General features: G+C 36.9%; 2 protein-coding genes across 3 annotated transcripts; one reads left to right on the top strand and one right to left on the bottom strand.

The window, feature by feature from the left end:
* The first annotated feature begins 1,290 nt into the window (after positions 1 to 1,290).
* LOC307161872 (ADAMTS-like protein 2) lies at positions 1,291 to 20,413 on the top strand. Of its 2 annotated transcripts, none has more exons than XM_079876814.1 (18): positions 1,291 to 1,500; positions 4,045 to 4,187; positions 6,354 to 6,429; positions 6,648 to 6,750; positions 7,083 to 7,228; positions 7,919 to 8,042; positions 8,540 to 8,620; positions 8,710 to 8,885; positions 9,929 to 10,361; positions 11,258 to 11,606; positions 12,865 to 12,968; positions 13,065 to 13,191; positions 13,316 to 13,529; positions 14,621 to 14,776; positions 14,876 to 15,046; positions 15,241 to 15,417; positions 16,607 to 16,751; positions 19,688 to 20,413. In XM_079876814.1, the coding sequence occupies exons 1-18, from the start codon at positions 1,402 to 1,404 to the stop codon at positions 19,807 to 19,809; spliced, it is 2,946 nt and encodes a 981-aa protein (XP_079732940.1). In that variant the 5' UTR covers positions 1,291 to 1,401; the 3' UTR covers positions 19,810 to 20,413. The 2 variants fall into 2 exon arrangements, with proteins under 2 accessions (XP_079732940.1, XP_079732941.1); XM_079876815.1 differs by having other exon boundaries at positions 1,430 to 1,500; positions 4,050 to 4,187.
* A 473-nt stretch (positions 20,414 to 20,886) lies between these two features.
* LOC307161815 (putative ferric-chelate reductase 1) lies at positions 20,887 to 26,595 on the bottom strand (the record flags this gene model as incomplete). Its single annotated transcript, XM_079876758.1, has 5 exons — positions 26,528 to 26,595; positions 23,705 to 23,897; positions 22,931 to 23,055; positions 22,629 to 22,723; positions 20,887 to 21,091 (listed from the first exon to the last, which is right to left on the bottom strand). Exons 1-5 carry the CDS (start codon positions 26,531 to 26,533, stop codon positions 20,887 to 20,889), a joined length of 624 nt encoding a protein of 207 aa, XP_079732884.1. The 5' UTR covers positions 26,534 to 26,595.
* Between the last annotated feature and the right edge of the window lie 200 nt (positions 26,596 to 26,795).

The following is a 26,795-nucleotide window of genomic DNA, read 5'->3' as shown; positions in this document are numbered from 1 at the left end:
TTTTTGTTATGATGATTTTGTTGATTTATAAGCTGTTTTCCTCATGGGGACCAAAAAATGTCTCCACAAGGACAAGAATTTTGGATATTGCCATCTTTTTTGGGACATTTGGTTCCCATAACGTAGGGTTTACCAGAAACACACATACATAAATGCTTGTTCAATGTTACTATGCTATAGATGGATTGCTCTGATGTTTTATTTCGCAAATATAATATATTGGAATTAACAGCAACAGAATATTGGGTTTACTTTAGTTATCCAGCTGTTATTTTTAAGTGGAAAGCACAGTCAGGGAAATCAGTGGAATCAGTGTCTGAACATGCCCTGTTGTCAGAATCCTAGATTTATGGTGGCATGAGAACAATATATAATGCCTTGTGTGTTGGTTTGAATATAATTACTCTGAGAATAATTAATAAGGTAATTAAACTAAGATTGTGTCATTTTTATGGACTTTTAGGGCATGCACACTATCGTTCAAAAGTTCCGGGCCGCCAATGTTTTTGAAAGAAGTGTCTTATGCTCACCAAGGCTGCATTTATTTGATAAGTAATATTGTGAAATATTACAATTTAAAATAACTGCTTTCAATTTTAATATATATTAAAATGTAATTTATTACTGTGAAGGCAAAGCTGAATTTATAGCATCATTACTCCAGTCTTCAGTGTCACATGATCCTCCAGAAATAATCCTAATATGCTGATTTGCTGATCAAGATTTTTTTTTTTATTATTATCAGAGTTGAAAACAGTTGTGCTGCTTACTATTTTTGTGTAAAATGTGATTTTTTTCCCCTCAGGATTCTTCGATGAATCGAAATTTCAAACGAACAGCATTTATTTGAAATAGAATTATAAATGTCTTTCCAGTCACTTTTGATCAATTTAATACATCCTCAATGGATGAAATATTAATTTATGAAAGAAAAAAAATCTTAGTGACACTAAACTTTTGAATGGTAGTGTACATCCAGTGCAATAGATCATCACACAATGATGTGCATCATAATATCCAAAAGATATTATGATATATTATAAACTGACAGGCTGTGATCAGGATATCATGTTAAAACATGCCAGGTGATTCTGAGAGAGCTAGTAGCCTTTGTGGAACTTTGTCCTGTTATTAGTAGCAGTTCACTCAGACCAGTTACATGACTAATGTAGGCAAACTTCTGTTTCTGGGTCCTCATAGAGATGGATGCTGTACTTTGAAATTTACAAGGTCAATCACAGTGGGTCTGACCAGCCCCCTTTCTTTTCTTCCAGCAGGTTGTAAAGCCATTAATGCATCAAGGCTTTGGTTCACCGTTAGACCTCAAAGTGCGAGCCCCTCTCTCTCTTTAGTCTTTGGTTAAGATCAGGGGGGCGAGGTCTCCTTGTTCTCAAATGAACCATGTACTGTCTCTGGACTGCAAGATTCGGACATATTCTACTACACTACTTTGTCTTACACTTATGGATTATTAATACAGCAGCAGGTGCAAATGTTAAGGTAAATCGCGTTCATTTTTGTATATATCGCTGTGAAACACTCTTTGGGCTTGAAGTCGTAAGCTTGATCTACTAACGCTGCTTTGAATAAGCGCTCAGTTACAAATGCCGGTTAAAATGCGGGAAGCGAGAAGAGCCAGTCTGTGGCGGGAGTAACGTTAACGTCAAACTTTCACACCAAAACACGGGTTTGACCACGTCCACGAGCACGGCATTGCTGTTTTATACCGCGTTTTGAGCTCATTCGGATTCTGAGATCAAAGCCCAGACAGAGTTTTTATGTCTGGAATTTCCCAAATTAAAACGGCACATTAATATTACTTTTTTTTCGCGATTTATTAACCCACACGCACGTTTTAGTCATTCTCGAGAATAACACATCGTGAGCGCAATTTTTTATTTGCCTATTGAAAATGTCTTTTTCACTTGCCTTCTGTACTCCGTGCCGGTGACAACTTTTCTTTCTGTTGCATGTTTGAGTTGATTCGAGGTGAATCTAGTGATGGGAAGTCCGACTCATTTCCGTGAATCGGTTCTTTCGAACAGTTATTTTCAAAGCACCTTGCTAAAAGACTGATTCAGTCGACGTTTACGTCACCGCACGTTCCTATTAACGTATTCTGTTAGTTTACACGCTGAGCTCTGGGGGGGTGTATTTTCTTGTGTTCAGTTCGTTTTGTTCCAGGCATTATTCAGCACATCGGGACAAAAGTCGTTTTGATCGTAAATATAATTGGTAGCCTATTTAACGTTATACTAAACTGGTTCAAATTAATTTACATCGCTCGGCTGGAAACGTTTTTGATGTTATTTCTTAAAACCAACATCTGTGTTTATAAAGCTGTCATTTCTACTATTAAACATCCTATTTTTTCCCACATTTTCGATAGAGCGGTTTCAATGTTGACTCGAGAACCGCTGGCGCTGATTCAGTCCGTTTCGTGAATGGTTCAAACAGGTTTTGTAACAGGTCTTTCTACCGATTCACTAAAAAAGATCCGAATCAAAAGAACGATTCGTTCACGAATCCCTATGGTTGTCCATAAATAGAGCATTGTTATTCGCTCAGTTGTTTGGTCTAACATTTATGGGCGTTATAGCCATAGCCTACATGTTGTTTGAAAGCAATACTGTTACTATAAAATATGTTTTGATGCTCATTCAGAATGTTAATATAACCAGTTCGACCTAACCGGCGCCGTGTTCTAGCATCAGCAGACTAAACTCAACTGAAGTGACATTTCGAAACTCATTGGGCCCATGTGGTCTCCATAGGGGGTCTCCAGGGCTGCATTAGAAAGTGGGGAAAAGTCTATTGTCTATTTAGAATATAAACATCTAGAGGGCATTCAGATAAAAAACATATGGGCATGCAGACCCTTGTTTGGACAAGATCCCCTTAAGATCCCCTGCGTTTGGGGCGGGGGATACTGTGGCTCTAGCCAAGCTGTTTGGGTTTGTAGAGGGGGGCTGCCAAACCTCCTTAGCCTACTACAAAACATCCCATGATTATGCATTTCTACAAGCCTGCAGTAATAGTCAGTGTTCTTGCTTTAAGGGTCATATTCAACTGTTAGTCCGTATTCATTCTACTGTAATCATGCTTCTAAAGAGATTCAGTCGTAAAAAAAGACACAGCTATGTGCACATCTTTGTCAAAATGCCACTTTCATGCTTAAATATACCATAACTTTCCAAATGTCAGTTGTGGACTGAACAGCACACTATTCAGGATGGGTCAACGGGTGCATAAAGCTCTAGGAAGAAAATGGTCTTTGTGTAAATCCGCCTCCTTATACCAAAATCCAAACGTTGACCATTAAAGCTGGTTTGAGATCAACCATGCTGGGCAGCTCTTCTCTTTTAGAGCTTCACAAGACTTTCCAAGGAGCCGTGCCTGTGCTGTGTTAAAGCTCACTGATGCACGGCTTGAAGAGGAGTGATTAACCTGCTGTCTAGACAACAGGAGTCTGCTTAATTTGCCTACAGTCGCTTGCCCTTTCATCTGGGCCGTTAGGGGGGCTCCATCCACCTTCGTCTCCATCTCTTCCCTAAAACTGCCCTCCACTCATCTCTCTCTCTCTCTCTCTCTCTCTCTCTCTCTCTCTCTCTCTCTCTCTCTCTCTCTCTCTCTCTCTCTTAAGTAACAAAGTCTATCTCATCTTTAATGTCTAGGCTTGTCTGAGTTTCTGAATTCATAGACAGCCAGTCTGTTTCCAATTTCAGCCAAAGTGTTTTCCTTACTGTCCTATTTTTCTTTTTTTATTCTGCTCTCTATTCTCTATTCTCTCTATTTTATTTATGAAAGTGTCTCTTGAGTTGCTTTTTGTCTTAAAAGTTTTTAATACTTGAGTTAATGTAGTAAACAAGACCTGTACTACAACAACATTTGACTAATATTAGTGCCTTGAGAGTCATGACAGCTTTTACCCACAAGTTACACAGAGAAGTCGTTGTGTCTGACAATAATTGCCATTGTTTACAGATTTTCCATGTTATCATGCAAGTGTGCAGCAGTGAAGCACTGTGTCTCTGTCTTTGCCAGGACAGCAGTGAGGGGAGGGATGATTTCCAGAGGCAGCCAGACGAGGTAGCTCAGTGGTGGGGTGAATGGAGCAGCTGGTCCACCTGTTCCCGTACCTGCGGAGGAGGAGTGCGCTCTCAAGAGCGTCACTGTCTGCAGCAGAGGTAAACCACTCTTAACTTGTACACACATGCTCATTCAGATCCAGCTCACCCTCGAGGAAAAAAGACCCTCTGTATCTGTACTAATCAGAAGTGACAAGTCTGATGCTTTGTGCAAGGTTCTCCACTATGGGTTGAGAGCTGTCATTTTGACCCTGGTCTGAACCCACTTTTCACACCGGGTAATGTCACTCACGATCAACTAACAAAATTCATTTAATGTTGGATTATTTGGCCCTGAATTCTCAGTCTCTCTTTAATGTTTTTTACTTTGATTTCATGGACAATTTTGATCTGTAACTGGTTTACGTTTAAAGTCAGCATGAAACGGAAGTTGTGAAAGTCTTTTCTGCCCTATTGCGATGTATGTCCAAGTCAAACGGCTTCTCAAACAAGAAAGAATGTAGGACATGGGACTTGATTTTGATTGGATCTTTTGATAGTTGTGGTTTGCTATTGCTGTGATCTCATGTGAGTGACAGGTTGTCCAGTCCTCACGCCAGTAAACATCATCAGAGAAGAGATTATGAGAGCTCATGGATTTAAAAAAATAATGATGTGCATAGATGAGTTATTAATAATAAATACAGCAATATTTCATTAAAAAAAAAGTTTGTCAATTTTGCCCCATGGGGACTTTAATTATTAATATTATTATTATTTTTTAACGAATTTATTTATGTTTAGTATTTATTTTAGTTTATTATTTTCTTCAAAGAAAGAGAGAAAATAGTGAACAATTGTCCCATCCATTGAAGATAAACCATGTATAAAACAGAGTTTCCCTTCCTCAGTCTATACCAGAACGCAGACTAACCCAAGTGAACCCTCACATGAGAAAGGGGGGAAGTGGGAGAGAATTCCCCTTTGACTAATATCCTCCAGAGCACCCAGAGGAATGTCATGTGGAATTAAAATCAATCCACTGGCCCACATGACACAGGGAATTCTGCTCAGAATGACAAACATATTTATAAAATGGCTCTTAAAGCAAATGGTCAAACATTTTGAGGAGATTCCACTGAAGATAAGGGCCCTGGCTGAGCCAGTCCAGCTGGCTCCCATTAGCACTTCCCAGTATGGTGGAGGCAGCGTAAGGTGTGTGTGTGGGGGGAGGGAATGGAGAGAGAAAGATGAGGAGAATCATATACGGATACGTTTAGAGAGATCCCAGTGGCATATGCTGTGTTTTGCATGCTGGTTACCACCAGTATGGGATGCTGGTGTGCTAATGTTCCCAGTAGGGTTATTATCGTTAACTAAAACACAAACTATTAAACACATTTTTTTATTTTTTTATTTTAGCTTCATTTAAATTAACAAAAGTCAATAAATATTAGATGAACAACTTTTAACTAAACAGCAATTAGAAAATTTGCCTTGACATCTAACTGAAATAAGTTTGATATGAAGCACTAAAATTGCTTACTGGATATAAATAAATGCTAATACTGAACTGAAACTAAAACCGAAATAAAAACGAACCCAAAGTGGAATATTTAAAAAAAAGACAAAAGCACATGACAATGACAAAAAAAATGTATTAAAGCTAATTCAAAATATTAATAAAAACTATGGGCTAATATAAATACTAAAATAACACTGGTCCAAAGCTGAATAAACACCAGACCAGTGCTAACCCAAAAAAACCCCAGCCTTGACCGGTTTGGTCCAGTCCTGGTGTCAGTTTTTTTTAATTTTTTTTATAGGAATGATAGCCAAAAAAAACCTGAAATAACATTGCTATTTTCTAGGGATATCGATTCATAAAGGTTATCAGTCCATATGAAAGATTTATTGGTATTTGCTGATATTAGATATTTAATTGTGCTGCTCATTTACCCTATTTTTACATTTAGATCGCCTTTGTCGCCATCTAATGCCCATTAAAAGCTAATCTTTAAAAACACTAATAACACTGTTAAATATAATCTTAAACTAATCTCAAAATGAATTTCCATTTTTTTATCATGTTGCGATGCCTTAATTCACTTGTAGCATTTAAAATGACAGATCTCAAAGGGTTTTATTTTTTAAGCGGGAATAGTAAATTTTACTATTTTACTATAGCCAATTTATCGGTTGTCCGCCATAACAGATACTTTCATGTATGAGTAAAAATGTTATGTCCCATCAAGATGGACTTATATACAGATGAACTGTTTTCAGACTGTCGTCGACACACAACATCAACAGTTCCTTCTGCACTGGACCATCCAAACAGTATCAGCTGTGTACAAACCAGGTATGACCTACAATTTATCTTCATAAAGATGCTTGTGTATAATTAAATTATAACCCATAATGTGACTGTGTTTACTGGGTGGAATACTCCATCCAGGCCAACTGGCATAACTGTGCATTTTTACACATGTTGGCTTGAAGCTCTAATATCTGCAGGCTGTTTGACCTGCTGCCTGGCTCACGAGCTGTGTCTTTATTGTTGTCTGGATGTTTGCCTAGCCGTGCCCAAACAGCAGAATCAGCTTCAAACAGCACCAGTGCTCTCAATTCAATGCCAAAGCCTTCGGCAGGAAGCACTATGAGTGGGTTCCACTTTATCCGGGTAAAAAAACGTCCCTCTGTGTTTTCTTTTTCCACCTCACTCTCTTTCTCTGTTTTGTTTTGTTTTTTTAAATCTCTCTAGTGTTCTGAGTTAATTTGCTCTCCTTCTCCATCTTTTAGCCTTTCAGTGTTCTAGACTCTTCTGAATTTCTTGTCTTGGCCCCTGGCCAGCTCTATTATAGCTCACATATGCCCCTTTAGGATTATTTCCTCAGCCTATATTCCCCTATGTACAAAAGAGGCCTCTCAATGCCATAAATACCTATTATCTCTAGAGGAATTCTCTAAAGCCTAGATCGTAATGATATTTTGCTGATGTCACCTCCTGTTCAGATGATTACATCAACATCTCCAATAAGCCATGTGACCTCCAGTGCACCACAACCACAGGAGAAAGGCAGCTGTTGGTGCCTGCCCATGACGGGACCTTCTGCAGGGACGGCATCTACCAGGGCGTTTGCATCGAGGGACAGTGTCAGGTGTGTCAGAATAATATTTGGTGCAAAGATTATAAGCCAAGGTCCTGAAAGGCGAGAAGGCTACATTAATGCTATATGTAGGGTGCTTGACATTCTAGCAAAAGCAGTTTTTCAATTGAATTTTTATTGGTTGATAGCATTGGGTTTCAGCTAACCGTTTTGTGTAGAAATCATGAATCATCAATAAGCTCACACTTAAATTTATTCGAAATTTATAATAAAGCCAGACATGGAAACATGGAATGTGTTGAGCTAGCATTTAAATATAAATTGATTATGTTCTAACATTTAAATTCTGACCTCAAAAACCTTAATTTTTTTCGTTGCAAAAATAGAGGAAATGAGAAGGAAGTGTGACCTAATGGGATATCAGGGATGGAGGGGGCCTGTTGCATAAACTTAGCAACTATGTTAAGACTATGTTTTAAGAACTAGTTTGACCAACTTGCTGTTAACCAACGGGTAATCTCCATCTAACTTTTCCAATTCAGATTAGACCGATCTACCATCTCATGCAACTGACTTTAAAAAGTTATGACCAGTCTTGAAGAAAAAATGTAGGTGACTACGTAAATTTTAAGACTAGGCTAAGCAGTTTATGCAACCGGCTGGTTTAAGCTCTTTGGTGTCGTAAAGTGATCACTGTAAACTCTCAGTTCAGTGCTAACTGTTCTGTTGTCTTTGTTGCAGGTAGTAGGGTGTGATGGGAAATTGTATTCCAGTAAAACCATAGACAAATGTGGAGTCTGTGGTGGAAACGGAGGTTCTTGTTATCGTGTCTCAGGATCTTACCGGAAAGGGATCACACAGTTAGGTATATCTTATGTTAGCATTAAGGGTTGATTAGACCATCTGTTTCCTTTTTTCCATGCATTTCATAAATTAAAGGAATAGTTCACCTCAAAATTAAAATTCTGTCATCATTTACTCACCCTCACATTCTTCCAAACTTGAATGAATTTCTTTCTTCTGCAGAGCACAGAAAAAAAAATATTTTGAAGAATGTTGGTAACCAAACAGATTTGGTTCCCATTGACAACCATTGTTGTTGTTTTTTTGTCCATACAATAGAGGTCATTGGGAACAGAAACTGTTTGGTTACCAACATTCTTCAACATATCTTTTATGTTCTACAGAACAAAGAAAGTCATATGGGTTTGGAATGAGATCGGGTGAGTCAATAATGACAATTATTTTTATTTTTGGATGGACTATCCCTTAATGAAGATGTTTCATTTGACACAGTCATTAAACACAAGCATTATTTTAGCAAATAATTTCAAATGTTTTCGTTTGTCTTTGTGTCTTTAGGTTATGTGTTCATAACCAATATACCAGTTGGTGCCACTGATATCCAAATCATAGAGAGGCGGAAAACTGAAAATATTTTGGGTCAGAGTTTCATTGGTGGATCAGTCAAAATTCTGGTGGGCAAAGAGAACAATAAAGAGTGATTAAATGTATCTTTCATTATCTTCTAGCTCTCTCTGATGAAGCTGGTCACTTCTTCTTCAATGGGAACAGTGTGATTGACAATCCACGGAACTTCCATGTTGCTGGGACGGTCTTCAAGTATAGGAGGCCGGCTAACCTCTTCTCTGATGGCTTTGAGTACATCATGGCTCAGGGTCCCACACATCAGGCCCTGAATGTCATGGTAGGTATATAGGTATGTAAAAATCACAACCATGTTTTTATTTTATCTCATATGTGACCATCTGATAATATCTCAGACAGCATGTAGTATGTACAGTATAATTAAAGACAGTTAAAGGATTAGTTCACTTCAGAATAAAAATTTCCTGATAATTTACTCAACACCGCATCATCCAAGATATTCATGTCTTTCTGTCTTCAGTCGAAAAGAAATTAAGGTTTTTGAGGAAAATTCCAGGATTTTTCTCCATATAGTGGACTTCAATGGGGTACAACGGTTTGAAGGTCCAAATTGCAGTTTCATTGCAGCTTCAAATGGCTCTACACGATCCCAGCCGAGGAATAAGGGTCTTATCTAGCGAAACTATCTGTCATTTCCTAAAAAAATTTTACATTTACAATACATGTATATACTTTTTAACCACAAATGCTCATCTTGCACTAGCGAATGTTTCCCTTTTAAAAAATGCGAATGTTTTCCTCAAAAACCTTAATTTCTTTTCGACTGAAGAAGGAAAGACATCCACAGCTTGGATGACGTGAGTAAATCATTCAGGAAATTTTCATTCTGAAGTGAACTAATCCTTTAATATTTAGTAATATTTAACTGCACTGACACTATCGGATGAGAAGAAAATTTGAACAGAATTGAGCCGAATAATAACTGTAACTTTGCAACATCAACACTATTATAACAGAATTGAATCAACATTGAACTGACTTGAGCTGAATAATGACACTGTTGTCTTCAGCAGAGCTTGTTTCATAACTGATGAACTTTGCAACACTGGCATTTATAGAACTGAACTGAACTGAAACAACATTGAATTATATTGTGCTAAATAATGACGCTATTATCTTCTTGTAGGGTATTTTTACAGCTAAAATTGAATTTGTTTCATAACTGATGAATTTTACATTAACACTGTTATTCTCCTGTTTAATAATGTGAAGCTGCTTTGAAACAATCTATAAAGCGATAATAAATGTGGCTTGACTTTTTTAAGTACAGTCTGTTTTTTTTCTTTGTATGTTTATGTGCAGTATTACAACCTCAATGGAAAGATGCCTCACATCACATATGAATACACGGTTCCTCGAGCTCCAGAGTTGAGAGCGGCACCTCCCATGGCCTCCACCCCTGAGCAACCTCAAATAAGCAATCTGATGTCAAAGACATCCAAAGACCCTTCATCGGCAGAGCAGAAGGTTAACGCATCCTCTACGGAGCTCTTCTCCACTCATAATGAAATCGAGGCTCGTAAGGAATATGGAAAGAAAGACAATCAGAGCAGTTCTTTGGTAGCCCAAGATAACGTGGAGGTGCATGTGGGCCATGAGGAGCTGTTGTGGGGACTTCAGGCCTCTGTAAACTTCAGTGAGCTCCCTGGTCTGGTGTTGTTTAGACCTGCCAGTGAGGTCCTCCAGAACGAGCTTGATGATGAAATGCACCATCTTGAGGCACAAGGCAGTTTTGGTAAGTCATTTTAAGGGGAAAACATTTTGGGTTCATTCGTTGGCATTTCATTCTGCTTTCACATTAGAGGTTTTGGTGCAGACAAGGGTAAAGTTTAGTTTAGTCTGATTTGTGTAAAAGCTGGGAATTACCCGTGGGTCTGTTCGGAAAAGCTGGTTCTGTTCATGTGAACTACAGTATGGTTCATGATTGATGTAAATGCGGGAATATTTTGCCAATATGAAACAAACATTGTTCATTGTACAATTATATACACTACCTTTCAAAACTTTGGGGTCAGTAAGATATTTTTTAAATGTTTTTGAAAGAAGTCTCTTATGCTCACCATGGATGCGTTTATTTGATCAAAACACACATGGTATACACATTAATATTGTGCAATGTTATTACAATTTAAATAACTGTTTTCTATTTTAATATATGTAAAGTAATTTATTCCTATGAAGCTGGATTACAGTCTTCAGTGTCACATGATGCTTCAGAACTCATTATAATTTCTTATGATTGTCAATGTTGATTTTTTTTTTTGAAACCGTGATACGTTTTTAATGATACAGCATTTATTTGAAATAGAAATCTTTTATAAAATAAATGTCTTTACTGTAACTTTTTATCAATTTAATGCATCTTTGCTCGCTGAATAGAAGTATTAATTTCTTTTAAAAAACGGACCCCAGACTTTTGAACGGTAGTGTTAAATATATTATTAAATATAGTAAATTTTTCTATAGTACATTCTGTAGAAATAATAATTAAAAAAAAAAACCAAATTGTTAAGTGCATATACTGTAAATATTGTACAGAACATTTATAATATAAAGGAAATCTAATCTTGGCTAAAATTTCATGGACTAATTGACAGATTTCACATTTTAGCATGCTTTGCTGTTGTCCAGGTCCTGATTCCAACTTGATTGACGGTGATTCGTCTAGTTCCAGTGACTCCAATCACACCTCTATGCCAGTTCTGAAGAGTCTCTTCTATGATGGGGCGCAATGGCCCTCAGGCTCCAGACAGCCCTGTAAAGACGGTTCTGCACTCTCAGGTTGTGCCATCATCAAGCTCAACTCCAGCTCTTCACTGGACAACAGCCTGACACTGGAGATTTACCCGGGCAGCCTGGACATGCACGGTTCAGATGGAGAGCCTCAGCCTGAGCCCAGGACTAATGACTCCACAAAGCACCAGTCCAACCTTCTCCTGCTCCACCAGGTGGAGCCAGTGCAGACCCCCCACAGTGAGAGGTCAGACAGAGGGCATTTGAGCGGATTGAGCCTTTTAATGAATGCTCTGACATATTTATTGCCATGGTCTGGCTTGAGTTGTTATGAATGGAAATGTGCACCAATCTTTCAAAACGTCAATGCATCCTTTCCACAGATGTGCTTGTTAGGGTAGAAAAAAGGTAGAAAGCTTTTCCTTTCCCAGCCTTCAATGTTTTATTCTCAGAGGGCAAGTTGACATGAAATTATGAAACATAAATGAGCCTTTTCTTAAATTATGGATATGCAGGAACTCAAGGGATTTACATTTTCTGCTGTAGTAACTGTATTGATGGTAATGTAGTTCAATGAATCAAATTCTGGTTCAGACTTAAACTTAAAAAAAGTGTGAAAGCGACAAAAGTGTCAGGGTGGGTGAATTCAAGGTCTGATGAGTTATGTGCACTATTTTAGCCTATGTAATCTAAAACAACAGGCTTTAGGTTTTTTTTAAGCTATATTTTTGTGCCTTTCTGGCTTTATTTGATAGGACAGTTTGAATTGAGACAGGAATCACAGGAACAGGATAGCCAGTCTCACCTTATTCAGTCAAATGCCATATAAACTCTTGTGGAAATCTCTTATATTTTGTCTTGTCGTAATTAAATTACTAATTCGAAATAACTAATTTCTGATTAATTTTCCAAACTACACCAGAATTGTTTTTTGTGCTGGTTTTTGTGGGTTTATTTTCACTGTCCCAACCACAAAAGAATGAACATTTTCCTTTTAGCAATATATTTTTCAATATAATATATGTAAAATACATACATACATACAATGTAATGTTAAGTTTTCTTTATGATTTTTTTTCTATACTTTGCCTTTTTGTTTTACAAAAAAACAAAACAAATTACACAATTTTCTTTAAACCAATTTATTTACTTTAAAAAAAGACAATTTGAAAAAATGTGTACAGTTATACAGCTACAATATAACTGTAATGTATAAGTGAAAACAAAAAAAATCTGCATATTTTGTCTATACTGTATGATAGCATATAAAGGAATATTTCCTTGTTAAAATATACTTGTTTTTTCCCTGTGAATAAATATGTTGACTGATGAAACACATTATTTTAACACTATATAAGCTTAATATAGTATATAATACATAATATTTAAATTGTGTGACATGTCAAAAGTAAAAAAAAAAAAAAATGAATCAGTCATTTGTACCAGCACTGCTCACAAACGTTTTTCTGTCCTTTCTCTCTCTCTCTTTTCTCCTACTCCGGCAGTAATGAGTTTGAGGTGGAATCTCTGGATCATGACATCAGCATGTCCGACATGTACAGATGGAAGGTATCTGCGTATGCACCCTGCAGCTCAACGTGTACCACAGGTGAAATTACAAGCACACACAGAGCATATATGCACATGACACTGATACACATTTGCAAACACACAATGAACCTGACCTTATGCTCTGTGTCTGTAGGTATAAGCACTTCTTATGCCTTATGTGTGAGGTATGATGGGTCAGAGGTGGATGAGAGCTACTGTGACGCTTTGACCAGGCCGGAGCCCACACATGAGTTCTGCACAGGGAAAGAGTGCCTGCCCAGGTTTGATACTGACACTTCATGCTGTGAATTGAGTTTAATATAATTTGCTTCATTATACAGTAAGTACATTCTTAAGCATAGATGCAGATGCTGTTGATGATAGGTATTCTGTATTCTGAGGCAGGTGGGAAACTAGTCGCTGGAGCGAGTGTTCCCGGACATGTGGGGAGGGGTTTCAGTTCCGCACGGTGCGCTGTTGGAAGATGATGGCGCCGGGATTTGACAGCACTGTGTATGATGCGCTGTGTCAGGCTGCGGAGCTGCAGAAGCCCATGACACGGAAAGCCTGCAAGAGCAAAAGCTGCGGCCCGCAGTGGGAGATCTCAGACTGGTCTGAGGTCAGTGTGTCTCAAGACTTTATTTAAAATGTGCATGTGAACTGAGTATTAGATGCCAAAATTGACGTATTCCTTCACAGTTAGTTGCATTGATCTTAATTCAGTTTATTTGTATGCTCCAAATCAGCTTTATAGAAAACCCTTGTGGAAAGGAAATTAAAAAGAGAAAAAGAGTACTTATTACAGAAATAATATACTTTAAAAGAATATACTTAAGTGCTTACAGAATGTAATGTTTTCAGACACTTAATTGCATGATAATTGGAATTAAATGAAAATGTATTATAGTTTAAAATGATATTAAATGCAATTAGCTGAACTTTAGAGAGCTTTTTTAACCCACTTGAGTACAACTCTTTATGTAATAAGTCATTTATTTGACAATACTTCTATTGTCTTTGAAATATGGTTAAAGTGTACTGCCAAATGGACTGACAAACATTTATCGTAAACGAAATATCTATTAAAACCTGTATGTTATGCATTTAAATATATTTGTAACTACACATTTGTAATGATCAAGTGATTTAAGAAACAGTCATAAAAGTATACTCTCTTTAAGTACACTTAAGTGGTCTTTTATTTCATTAATATTATATTATCTGTACAGTAAAAGTTCACATTCAGTACAATTAAGCACACTTTTTGTTTTTCACAAGGGATGTGCCTTTCAAACCCAATGGACCCACATCTCCGGGGTTCTCAGAAGCAAAATTCGTCATAGTTGGGTAAACTTCTATAGTGGTGAATGGGAGAAGACAGCAAATATAATTTTTAAAAAATACACAATAGTGTTTCCACGACTTTCCATAAGAGGGAAAAATATAGAGAGATTGATTACAGCAGTCAGAAGAGAGAAAGATTTCCCATCACAACACCCTTGCAGCAGCATTAATCCGTATTTTTTTTTTTTTTTTTTTTTTGTCATTTACTGACAAGGTAATATAACACAAAGTTTAGAGTCATAAATGTGTATTTAAAAAAAATTCACATTTTAATCACTTTACTAGATTTGCGATGTTGATAACTGTGGAAATGCGTCCATAGTGAGCCGAATGTGGCAGGAACCCTAGTGTTTTTCATTGTGACAGTGTTCAGCGCGGTGCGGCGGTCGTGGGGTGAGGAGCCGTGAGGTGCGCTGCTCCATGGAGGCCAGACTCTGTAACGAATCCACCAGACCGGCCAGCCAGAGAGAGTGTGAGGGGCCGCCTTGTGACCGCAGGTGGACCGTCTCTGACTGGGGGCCGGTGGGTTTCAGAAAACATCCTGTAAAATATCACATAGAAACTTCAAATAGATTGTCCATTAAACATGACATTATGTGTCTTTGTTTCTCCCTCTCTAAGTGCTCAGGGCCGTGTGGGGAGGGTAGGATGAGACGCTACGTGGTGTGTAAGAACAGTAATGGGAAGGTGATTTCTGATGGGCAGTGTGATCCAGAGCTCAAGCCGCTGGCGGTGCATCCGTGCGGAGACAAAAACTGCCATTCCCACTGGGTGGAACAAGAGTGGGAACAGGTGAGCTGAACTGCAGTTTATGAACGCTAACTCTTCCCATCCATCTCCTATGCTGTTATTAGCATTATTTATGTACTATTATAATATTTATCAATATTTTTAATTGGTTCGATTTTAGTTTTAGTGAACGATAACAACACGGCTCCTATGTGTATGAGTTTTTTACTGTAGTATTTTGTCTTGAACATTCCCAGTGTAATGCCACATGTGGCCGTGGGGTGAAGACGCGTCAGGTGGTGTGTGCAGGGCTGGAGGGTGGTGTGTTCAAGGAGTTCCCCGAACGGATGTGTGACAGATCCCTCAGGCCTGCAGACAGTGTGGCCTGTTTCGAGAGACCCTGCTCCAAGTGGTTCACCACTTCCTGGTCCCAGGTTAGGAGTGGTTATTATAGTTTAACTGGTTTGGAAACTCATTATTAAATTTGATATGTTCTATAGAATTCAATTTATGCCATATGTTGCAAGTTCATTGGGATGTTTACATATTAGGCTCATGCTGTGACAGTGTAGTTCAAAATACTAAGTATTACACAAAATGTCATGTGCCATTTTTAAACTGTACAAATCAATTTAAAATCTCAGTTATAATTTTGATTTCCATTGAGTAGATCCATCCTACTGGTCATTTATGGAAGCCTGTTTAAAATAAGAAATAAAGTCACTATTGTGAGACATAGTCACGTCGTGAGAAATGGAGCCTCGGTTACAAGAAATAAAGCCACAATGATGAGAAATCAAGTTGCAATTGTGAGATATAAAGTCACAATTACAACAAATTGTCGGATTTAAACTCGCAATTATGCAAAAACAAGTTGTGTGAGATGATAAAAGTCAAAATTGTTCGATAAAGCCAGAATTATGAGATAGTATAGAATTGAATTGCAATTACAATAAATAAAAGTCACAATTACAGGAAATTGTGACATTTAAAATCACAATTACGAGAAATTAAGTTGTGAGACAATATAAAGTCAAGCTTGCGAGAGAAAGTCTCAGTTATGAGATATTGTGGGATTTAATTAAAATGACACGAGATAAAAGTTGCAATTACTAGAAATAAAGTTGCAGTTGTGAGAAATAAAGTCTCAATTCTGAGACATGAAATCGCACTTGTGAGCTCAAGAACCTATGTGAACGCATTATTTAAATAGGAATCCGCACGATCTGGTGATCATGTGACGGTGTAAAAGTTCCCCACAATTTTGATGATTTTGCTCATGTGCAGGTTGGTCACACAAATTTGCCACATTGACCAACAGGCTTAAAAGTGACTTCTATGTGAGGAGTGCTACATGCATCAAGAACAACAGACCTTTTTTTCCCGAAAATGAATGTGTCAGCACTTTAAGAAACACTTCTGTATGGTATCTGATGCACATGACTGTAACCCAGCCTAATTACAGGGCTTCTGTAAGACCAACATTTTAGAAAATATTTGCTTTTGCACATCTCTTTGAAAGTCATCAGTGCAAACAGGCTGTGATTTCTCTGTTCTGGTTAATAGTTCATTAAAATGTTAGCCGCTCACACATGTGTTTGTGTGCATGTCTGTGCCCTGCAGTGCAGTAAGACATGTGGGATCGGAGTGCGTGTGCGAGAGGTCAAGTGTTATCAAGGAGAAGAACTGGGCCATAGCTGTGATTCAACACTGAGACCAGAGGCCAGACAGAGCTGTGAGGTGCAGCCCTGCACCACTGAGCCACCAGGTACTGTTAAAGCAAACCACAGCACTACAATACAAACAGATTGAGGTTTCCAGACCAGCTTGAGATGGTCTAAGCTTGGATGCGGACAGCAGATTTTCAACAAGACAGGCCCTGAGAGAATTGAAAAGAAATCCACTCTGTCTTTATTTGGAAAGATGCTATAAGGACGCACTCTGGCAAGGCTGTTATTTGATCATGCCAGTTGTAAGTAGTTTACGCTGTACCTTTTAATAAAACACAGCAACGAGTGCGTGTTAAACCGCTTGGCTCAATTAAAAGCACATGTGGATCTATCTTGGCACAACACAAGCTAATTCCTGTGAAATTTAGACCAGATTAATGCTTTGTTGTTTTTAAGCTTTGCAGGGCAAGTGCATTATGCATGTTGTCAATTTGGCAGCCAATTTTGTGTTTTTGGACAGCAGTGACATTCCTTGTTCTCAGTCAGAGATTTAGTAGGGAGAACATGGTACAGACCTGCAGTCGCTGATGTTCATCGAGATCTACTTAAAGCACTTTCTAGACATATCTGCAAAGACTTGCCTTATGAAGGTGAAGTGTGTAATGTCTGTGCAACAAGCCGTACTGCAAAAATCATGATAGTTTCCAAACAGGGAACATTCCAGTTTTTTAGTCAAACAGACAGTCACCTGAGTTCAAATCTTAGCACCGGTTCTATGCTTGTCCCGGTCCCCTTTTTCCTCTTCATTGTTTCTAAAAAAGGCATAAAAATGCCACAAATATACTTATAACAAAAAAATAACAAATGTCCTATGGGTGATTCAGAGAACGAATGTCCGCACAGAAAATGTGCGTACGCCTCTCTTCCAAATGTGAAATCTATACATCGCAAATGATCTTAAAATGTTGCGCAGCTGAATGATTTCAGATCTCCACCTTATAAATGCCGCCTAATTAATATCATTAAAATATAAACGAGTACCAATCAATGTCCAAATGCTTTAATTGAGAATGGCGAACAGCAAGAATTGTTTAGACTTCCAAATACCTGCAATGACTTCGACTCTCTCTTCGAAAAGTGTGTACGTCTGCTTAGATCCTGACGTGGCGCTAAGCACTTTTCCACTTCAAACACCGTTTTTATAAATATGAACGTTGACGTGGATTTCAACACTCTAAGTTGAAATCTGCCCAGACAGCAACACAGTGTCGGCCCAGATCCGGCCCACATCTGGTACGCGTAAAATCCACATGTACCAGATGTGGCCCACATCCAGAGGTGGACAGTAACAAAATACATTTACCTGAGTACTTTACTTTAGTACACTTTTTGAGTATCTGTACTTGAGTATTATTTTTTCTGGAAACTTTTTACTTTAACTTCACTAGTAGTAGTAGTAGTAGTAGTAGTAGTAGAAGTCTAGTCTAATCTAAAAATTTAGATCTGTTCTTGGTCAGAAGGTTTGGGCAGAAACGACGCCTAGATGTCAGTAGTTTAAAATGAGATGCCAACGGTTGTGTGTAATCACATACAATATTATTGGCCTTTCTCACCATTCTGTCTTTGTAAATGTGTTCAATGCTCGGTAGTGTTATCCCAAGTAATTTGATGGCTTATTAAATTTACTGATTGTCTTTTTCTGTGATTCAGTGGCATTTCCGAACCAACAGATAATACAGCAAGTTAAAACACTTTCAATAAAAGTCAAGGTCCTTGAGTAGAAAGTGGTAACGTCAGTCAGGGGATGATTTTGTTAGCAGGGGGGGGGTTGCATTTTGGGTGGAAATGAAAGTCGGATTGACGTCAGAACTCGACTGATGTTGGTTTCTGACGTCAACCCGATTTTCTTTTTCAACCACAATACAGCGTCTGTCCAACGTTGGAGATTAAAATGCCAATCTGACGTTGGATTCTGACATTCAACGTTGAGTTTTGGTCTTCTAAATGCAAATTTTGTCATTGTTTTGGAGCACACTAGCTTATAGATAACAGTAAGGTTAACATTCATACTAAAAGCCAAAAAACTTTAAATAGGGCACTATTTGAGGGAACAGCCATTTGGGTGTCTGAAACCATTGTGGATGTTATTGAGTGCACTTATTCAATCTCATATTCAATCCCACTTCTGGAACTGTGTTCTAGAAATAAATTTGATATTGATATGAGGGTAGGTAGGCAGGCATAGATTCAGAGGCATAAGGTACTGTAAGTATTACAGTAATAAAACGATACATTGACACTTACTTTTTACTTTTGATACTTAAGTACTTTTAAAAACAATAACTTCTGTACTTTTACTTAAATAAAAATCGGTCTTTACAACTTTTACTTGTAATTGAGTAATATTTGACCAGTAGTATCTGTACTTTCACTCAAGTAAGGAAGTTGTGTACTTTGTACACTTTGTACTATTGCTGACACTGTTTCTGTCTGGCTGTGCAGTGTGCATATGCATGTTTTTATAAATGAGGCCCATAAAGTCATGTGAGACGATATAAATGCAAAATTGTGTGATAAAGCCACAATTATGAGATATTATGTGATTGCAATTACGAGAAATGAAAGTCACAATTACAAGAAATTATAAGTTTGTGGTCCTTTGCCTGTCTTGTTCCCCTCTCTCTCCTTCCAATTTTTTTTCCTATCTCACCTACCTATATAATAAACCAAACAAACAGATCAATCTTTTGAAATCTTAATTATGCCAAGGAAATAACTCAGGATCCAGTCATGAATGCAGTTCAACAGTTTATTTAATAAACAGTAAATAATCAAAGAAATGTAGTCAGATGTCGTGGGACATCTTATTTCCCATTATAAAACATTTTATTTATTTATTTATTGCTATTGTGATTTTAACATTTAAAAAGTTATAATAATTATATAATTAATGTATTTACTTCATACAAATGAATGATGTAAGAATCAAGTTTCACATCTTTGATGTCTTTTAAAATTTTCTATTTTTCCCCAGCTGAGGATGCTTGTCAGGATAAAGCGACAGCCAACTGTGACCTTGTCCTGCGGGTGAAGTTGTGCACTCACTGGTACTACAGGAAGGCCTGCTGTCTGTCCTGCAGAAACAAGAGCCAGTAGAGTCTGTCTGGCTCCTCACTGTGGCCTGGCAGTTAATGTGAAGACCCTCCTCCATATACTGGACGCACTGAACCCAGAACTTTACCCCTGCCTGTCCATAGTCCAGCCCTCCAACCCTCATTGCTGTCACTCTCCCCTCCTTAAAGAAAGGTGCTATATCAAAAGGGCACTGGCCCTTTAGTGGTCCCAGGAAAGGCAGCTCCTGTAACTGGACTGCGGAGGAGCCGTGGGTCTACTGATGATAGAGACACACTGTTCTCTGATCAAACAACTGTACAGGCTCCTCCTGTGTACTGTAGAAGCCTTGATTCTGCTCTTACATACTTCTAAACACATCGTATGATATATGTATGTACAAAGTTTTTTTGTTTTGTTTTTGTTTGTATTTTATGTCCACTTTTGGTCTGGAAGAAGAAATAAAACTAAAGCGGATCTGAGATCTGGGCTGTCTTTTTTTTCATACATCCAGACTCTTGTGTTCACCCATACTGTAAACATTCATGCTTTTGTAACTAACCTGTAAAAGACACTCTTGCAGAAGTAAAATGAATGAAAGCAAATGTACTGAACTAAACATGTTTTTTTTATTTTATACAAAATAAAATTGGACTCTCATATTGCTACAAAATCAAAGCCATATGTCTAACCAAGTTGTTGATACAAATTAAGCCTGTTTTCATGGTAAGGCAATGTCTAATTTCAAGTTTTGAGTGTTTAAGCTTTCAAATGATACCTAATTTATGATAAAAATATCTGAATAGGAAAAAAAGTGCACAATTTCCCACAACCGAGACACTGACATTTAACAGGCTACATAGTCTTAACATTTGATACAAGCTTCATTATATACCTAAATATGACAGTTGGGTACAATGAGGCTTTTATGTTGTCCTATTAAAAGAAAAAATATTTATATTACAATATCAATATATCATTGAAAAATGTAATATATTTTGAGACCATAAAAATGGCTTTTTTTAACACCATTGTACTTCAACAATATAAACCTATTTGAATTTTAAACTAAAAGCCTATAAAACTGATTTGATTAAGGATTTTGTCCAGGTTTTTTTTTTTTTAAATAATTGCCAGCAGAGGTAGAAAAAAAAGAAGACACCATGTGAGAGATGTTGATGGACTATCATTAGTTGTTTGGTTGGGTGTGGAGACTGTCACGTTCGGTGGGGAGACTGTCACGTTTGGAGGATTTGTTGCCAGAAATCTAACAGAATCACTTTGAACACCAACCCAGAAGATAGATATATTCTGCACAAATGTTGCCCTGCAAAAAACAATTAAATCCATTTACATTTGCAATGACAGCAGGAAAAAGCAGTTCCCTGAAAAAAGGCACTGCACATCATAATTATTTGTTGAAAGCATCTTTTAGTGTGTCATTTCAAAGGTAATGAGGCAAGGGAAGTGAAAATCCTCAATTGCTGCATTATGAATGCAACGTTTAAAAATGCTTGAAATATGATTAATCACTTGAAATAGGATGAAATTGCTTATCACTTTTGACCAATAGGTGCCGCTGTTACCAAATTGATGTTGTGTGGTTAGTGTGTGGAGACAACAACGTGTACAAAGTTTGGTGTCAATATGCCAAAGCATTGCAGAGAGACAGCCTCAGAATCAGTTTGGCACCATGCCAACAAATTCGTTTGTTTATTCAAGAAAGGTTTGTTCAACCAAAAAGCTTGTAATTACATTTGGCCAGCATGGTCTAAAGATGTTCTGAGAAAATATTTAGATATGTTTTTTTTTGTTGAAAATCAGACCAACAATCTAGGATGAGTTCAAAAAGTAAATTCAAAATGGCGGACAAGTTCGATCGGTATGACTCAAGGAATCTACCAAGACCAGTTTCATTAAAATAGGTAAAATTAATCAAAATCTTTTAGCATTATTTGAAATTTCATTATAATTGGTCAACCTTTTTGAGAACCTTCAGGGCATGGTCCTGATGACACATAACGAGTAACGATTAGTGTATCATAACGATACACTAATGTGTTCAGAAAATAAAGCATTTTATGACAATCTTCAAAATGGCCAATGCCCAAAATTGCTGCTATGGGAAAATCGTATGACTCGGTATGCTGCAGTGAGTTAAAAGAGAACCGTTTTATGATATTTGGGCAAACTGTATAAGCAAACTTAGCCATTTTTAATATCTCCTAACCAGTATGTTATGCTGTACCGAAACATTGCCTCAGGTCATGCTTGTGATGGCATTTGCCAAGATTCATCGCAATACACTAAAGCTATGCAGAGATATATCCTTGCATCCAATTTGGTGTGCTCTTAGTCAAATTCGTTTGCACGTTATTCAAGAATGGTTGGGTTTATCAAAAAGCTTTTAATATCTTTTTGTCTGCATGGTCTGGAGATGATCTGAGCCAATTTCTGTGAAAATTGGAAAAACCGTGTTGGACAAGTTCGAAAAAGGTTTTTCAGAAAATTCCAAATAGCAGAATAATTTTCATGACAGAAAATGAAATAATTTGCATGACGGGCAATCGAATCTTCTTGAGCCAATCAGAGCGGAAATGTTTTTTTTTCTTTTTTTTTTCTAGCCTTACAGTTCAAAAGTTATTAGCGTAAACGTAAGTCAGTTGGTGGTGCTTGAGGGGTTGAGTTAGAGAATCCATAATTCCCGTAGTTAATGCTGAGACTGTCCTTTCAGTGTGCCAAATTTCATAATTTTCCCGCAAGCAGTTCTATGGGCTGCCATAGACTCAAGAGCAGAAGAAGAAGAAGAACAGATACAATAGGTGCCTACACACCTTTGGTGCTTGGCCTCTAATAAGTTTTACCTGAAGTGAATATCTGTGTTGTTACTGTTGGGAGCTTTCCACTGAGCCACAATAGTTGATTTGACATCATTTGAAGTATGACTGACAGATGAGCCCTGAAAGACAGAGTATGCTGGTTCACATCAACGAGTTCAATCCTATCTTCATTCCTTCTTTTCTATATTTATCCAGTCACTTAATTATGTAATGCAAGGTCAAAACTTCTTTACTGAAGGAAGCTTCCCAAAGTCATAGAGGTTTGGAATGACATGAGGGTGAGCAAATGACAGGAATGTTCACTGTCCCTTTAATAAAAGTTTTACCTCGGTTCCACAGGTGAGTAATTGAGCATTGCTTCCTGTGACTGTGAAAGTTCCTACTGGACCCTTCTCATTCCTGGCCTGAAGAAGAAAGCCCTTGAATCCAGTATTATTTGCTTGTAGTGTCACTGACAATAAAACAGTGATGTTAATTGTGAACTTGAGGAAAACTGACACATACATACAATACAAAAGATTACAAGACTCCACACTGAAATTTTTTTTTATTTCAACTTGTTTTTGTTTACGAGATTCAACTCGATTTCTTTTAAGTTTAGTATAATTTAAGTTTAATTTTGTCGTACAGCCAATTTGATAAAAAAAGGATTTTGTTGCTTAAAAATCATTGCCAAAAAGGTTAGGAAAAATGGTAACACTTTACAATTAGTTAACATTAGTTAATTACCTTAGTTACATGAACTAAGAATGAACAATACTTCTACAGCATTAATTAATCTTAGTTAATATTAATTTCAACATTTACTAATACTAAAAAATAATTTACTTTTAAATTATTAAAATCAAAGTTTGTATTTGTTAACATTAGTTAATGCACTGTGAACTAACATGAACAAACAATGAACACCTGGATTTTTATTAACTAAAGATTAATAAATATTGTAACAAATGTATTGCTCATAGTCAGGTCTACATTAACTAATGTTAACTAATGAACATTATTGTAAAGTGTTACCGGAAAAGTGGTTATTTCTGAGAATAATGTTAATGAAATGTAATTTATACATGTTTTTACAGATGAATAGGGTTGTCACTAACCTGTGATCACCTGACCATCTGTGTAGCTTGAGGCATCTGAGGTGACAGTATATGGAGGTTCTAATGTAGAGTTTAAGTAAGTCCCATGTCCAGGAGTCATAGACATGCATGCCGGAGTCACCTGTCCATTTTTATATGCCGTTATAGCATGAAGATTCAGCCCAAAAACCAGGATGAGAAACTGTACATGCATCTAAAACAGGAAAAATCAAAAGGATGGATTTTCAATTTCAATAGCATATAGATAACAAGTATAAATATTCCTAATGACAATTATTGACATTTGAATAAAAACACTAAAGTTAAATGCACTATTTTTGTACCAATAAATGTTTTAGCCAAGAGTTACCAACCTTAACAAAACCAAACAGCAATGTTGTGTTGCTTTCCAGAAAATGTCACTATCTGATTTGTGTCAGGAAGAAGAGGGATGTTTATAACAATGTTCAATGTTCTCGAATGTTCTATATCAATGTTCTTGATAACAGGAATGTAAATGAGCAGGCTAAAAAAAGCATCCTTATCACTAACGAAAAACAATAAAGAAAAGGGAGTGGATATGTGATGTATGAGGAAATAAAAGTGGTGAATTGTGAAAAATAAAAGTGGATATTTGAATTATGAGGAAATAAAACATTCGCCTCTCTTCTAATATACTCTTTCATGTCTTTTGTACTTCTTAAATGTGTAAAAATGGATGAGTGGAGTTGAGTGCTTTTCTAAAACTAACAGAGATCACCTGAATGTGCATCATAAATTGTATCCACGTGACACATAAATATTTATTATTGGAAAAAGTTCACGAAGTGATAAGAAATCAGATTTATTACATGTAAATTGGTTGCCAGGTTTCTTGGCCCACTTTGAGTCATGTACCAAAAAAAAAACAAAAAAAAACAAAAACAAAACGCCAACGGTATATTAGCTTCGAAGAACACTATGCCTACCATGTAAATATATATTTGTCATAACTCCATCCAATCCCTCAGCGCCAGACTCCTCAGCTCCACTAACTCGTTCTCTTTCCCTGGAATATAAACCATCTGCACCTCAAGAACTGTTATTTAAACCACTTTCACACTCACACCGTTGTCTGGTGTATAAAGTTTTAGGAAGATTATATAACAACTATTTCTTTGAAAATATATTCTCTATTTTTATATGTATTAAATTTTTTTTTTTTTTTTTTTTTTATTTATTCTATTTTATTTTTAATACAAATTTTAAGATACATTTTAGGATATACTCAGCATAAATGAAATTTTGACTTGTTTAAATATAGATTAAATCAAATTTTGCTCTATGGTAAATCTAAATGAATGAGAGTAAATGTCCCAATCGCAACCGAAATAAATTGACATGGGAAAACTAGAACACAATATAAAGTTGCGACACACGTTACGCATGCACAATCACAAATACAATGAGTTTTTATACACCCACATGAAATTCAATCTGTATTCACTCTATATTTATGGGATTGAATGCTCTTTATTGAGAGTAAGGACATTTCTAACAACTCCACAATCACTGCTGTTTCTGGAGGAGCAAACTTCTCACTCTTACACAGTAGGTTTCACTTTGCTGTCTTTGAATGAGAATCTAACAGCTGAAGAACATGCAAATATTTTATTGGTTCCACAGCATCATAACAAATAGCTTAAAAATACAGAGTTATCATGCTTTTCACTTTAGAATACTGTTCCAAATAAGTAGTCATTCCTTCTGAAGGATTTGGTAATACTTAAGTCATTACTAGTAGGTTACCATGATCTTTACTTTAGAATAAATTATACATTGTGCATACTAATTAATTATGAACCTTATTTAGTAGTTCTTAGTAGTCCTCTGGGAGTTATGAAAATAATAGAAGTTACTGAATAGTTAATAGTGAACTAGCCCATTCAACTGGGGCTCACATCTTTCCCTGATGGGCGAGTGGAGGATTCCTGTCAAAGCATGACCCCCTCTCACTCGAACTATGAGTCTCAGACAAGCAGCTCTCATTACAAAGTCTCTGTGAACCGCACCACATTCACACCAGGACAAACCGTCACTGGTGAGGGGCAGTTTCTAAATGCTGCTTCTTCTTTATAGCTTTTTAGATATTAGGTAACCCATTGTTGTTAATAAATAAAAGACTGACAAGTTTTCTATCCTATGCCGATGTAGGCCTATTTCCTATTGAAATAGGAAGTTTGGGCAGGACATATCGAAGGGCTTGTCCCTTTCAAAAAAATTGCCAATTAGACTTCAGTTTCATCACAGATTCAAACTGCTGGTATTGAGGGAGGGACTTTCCCATTCTAGAGACCATCTGATTGGACAAAAATCTGTGCAGTGCAGGATGAGTCATTAATATTTAAGACTACATATCAGAAATTGCTAGTAAATTTCACAAATACAAAGACACAGCAAGTGACATTAATAAAATGTGACATTTTGAAGAAGAATGAGAGAAAAAAATTATTTTCTTGTGAAATATACCCCAAAAGGCTAATCTTTTATTTACATCTTTTTTTTTTTTTTTTTTAGTGTATACATTTGAAATGCCCATATCAACTAAAACTGAATTTGTCAACGATCATGTAGACCTTATGCGCTAGAGAAACGCGCGCGCAGCCATCTTTAGAATTTTGTGTTTGAACTTGCGTTTTTGCAGTAGCTCTGTATATTTCTATGGCATCGCTATCAAAGAGTAATTAGCTGGTGATGTGGATTTAGGCAAAAGTTATCATGAGCATTGTAATGTTTGAAGGGGATGTCATTACATATGTAAGAAGATTTTAAAACAAGTTCATTCATAAATCTGTAAGATCTTACCTTCATGCTGTGGAAATACAAACAGGAAGCCAGAGCGCAGTGCTGAAAACAGGCAGGGTTACATAAGGTCTATAGAGTTCATGGGGTCTTCTTAAAGACTTTTATTTGTAATTCTACCTTAACGCCTTAAAATTTCGCTGCGTTATTAAGAGTAATTTCATGGTTTCAGTATAGGGAGGTGTACATTATACTTTTTACATTATACCACATCACTACCATTGTAGTTTCCCCAATAATGAAAAGCTCATGATTATGTAAGCAGCAGGGG

The sequence above is a fragment of the Squalius cephalus genome (genome assembly GCF_949319135.1).
Source record: "Squalius cephalus genome assembly, chromosome: 7".
NCBI lineage: Eukaryota > Metazoa > Chordata > Actinopteri > Cypriniformes > Leuciscidae > Squalius > Squalius cephalus.
Note: the sequence above shows the minus strand (reverse complement) of the source record. Positions and strands in the feature narration are given on the sequence as shown.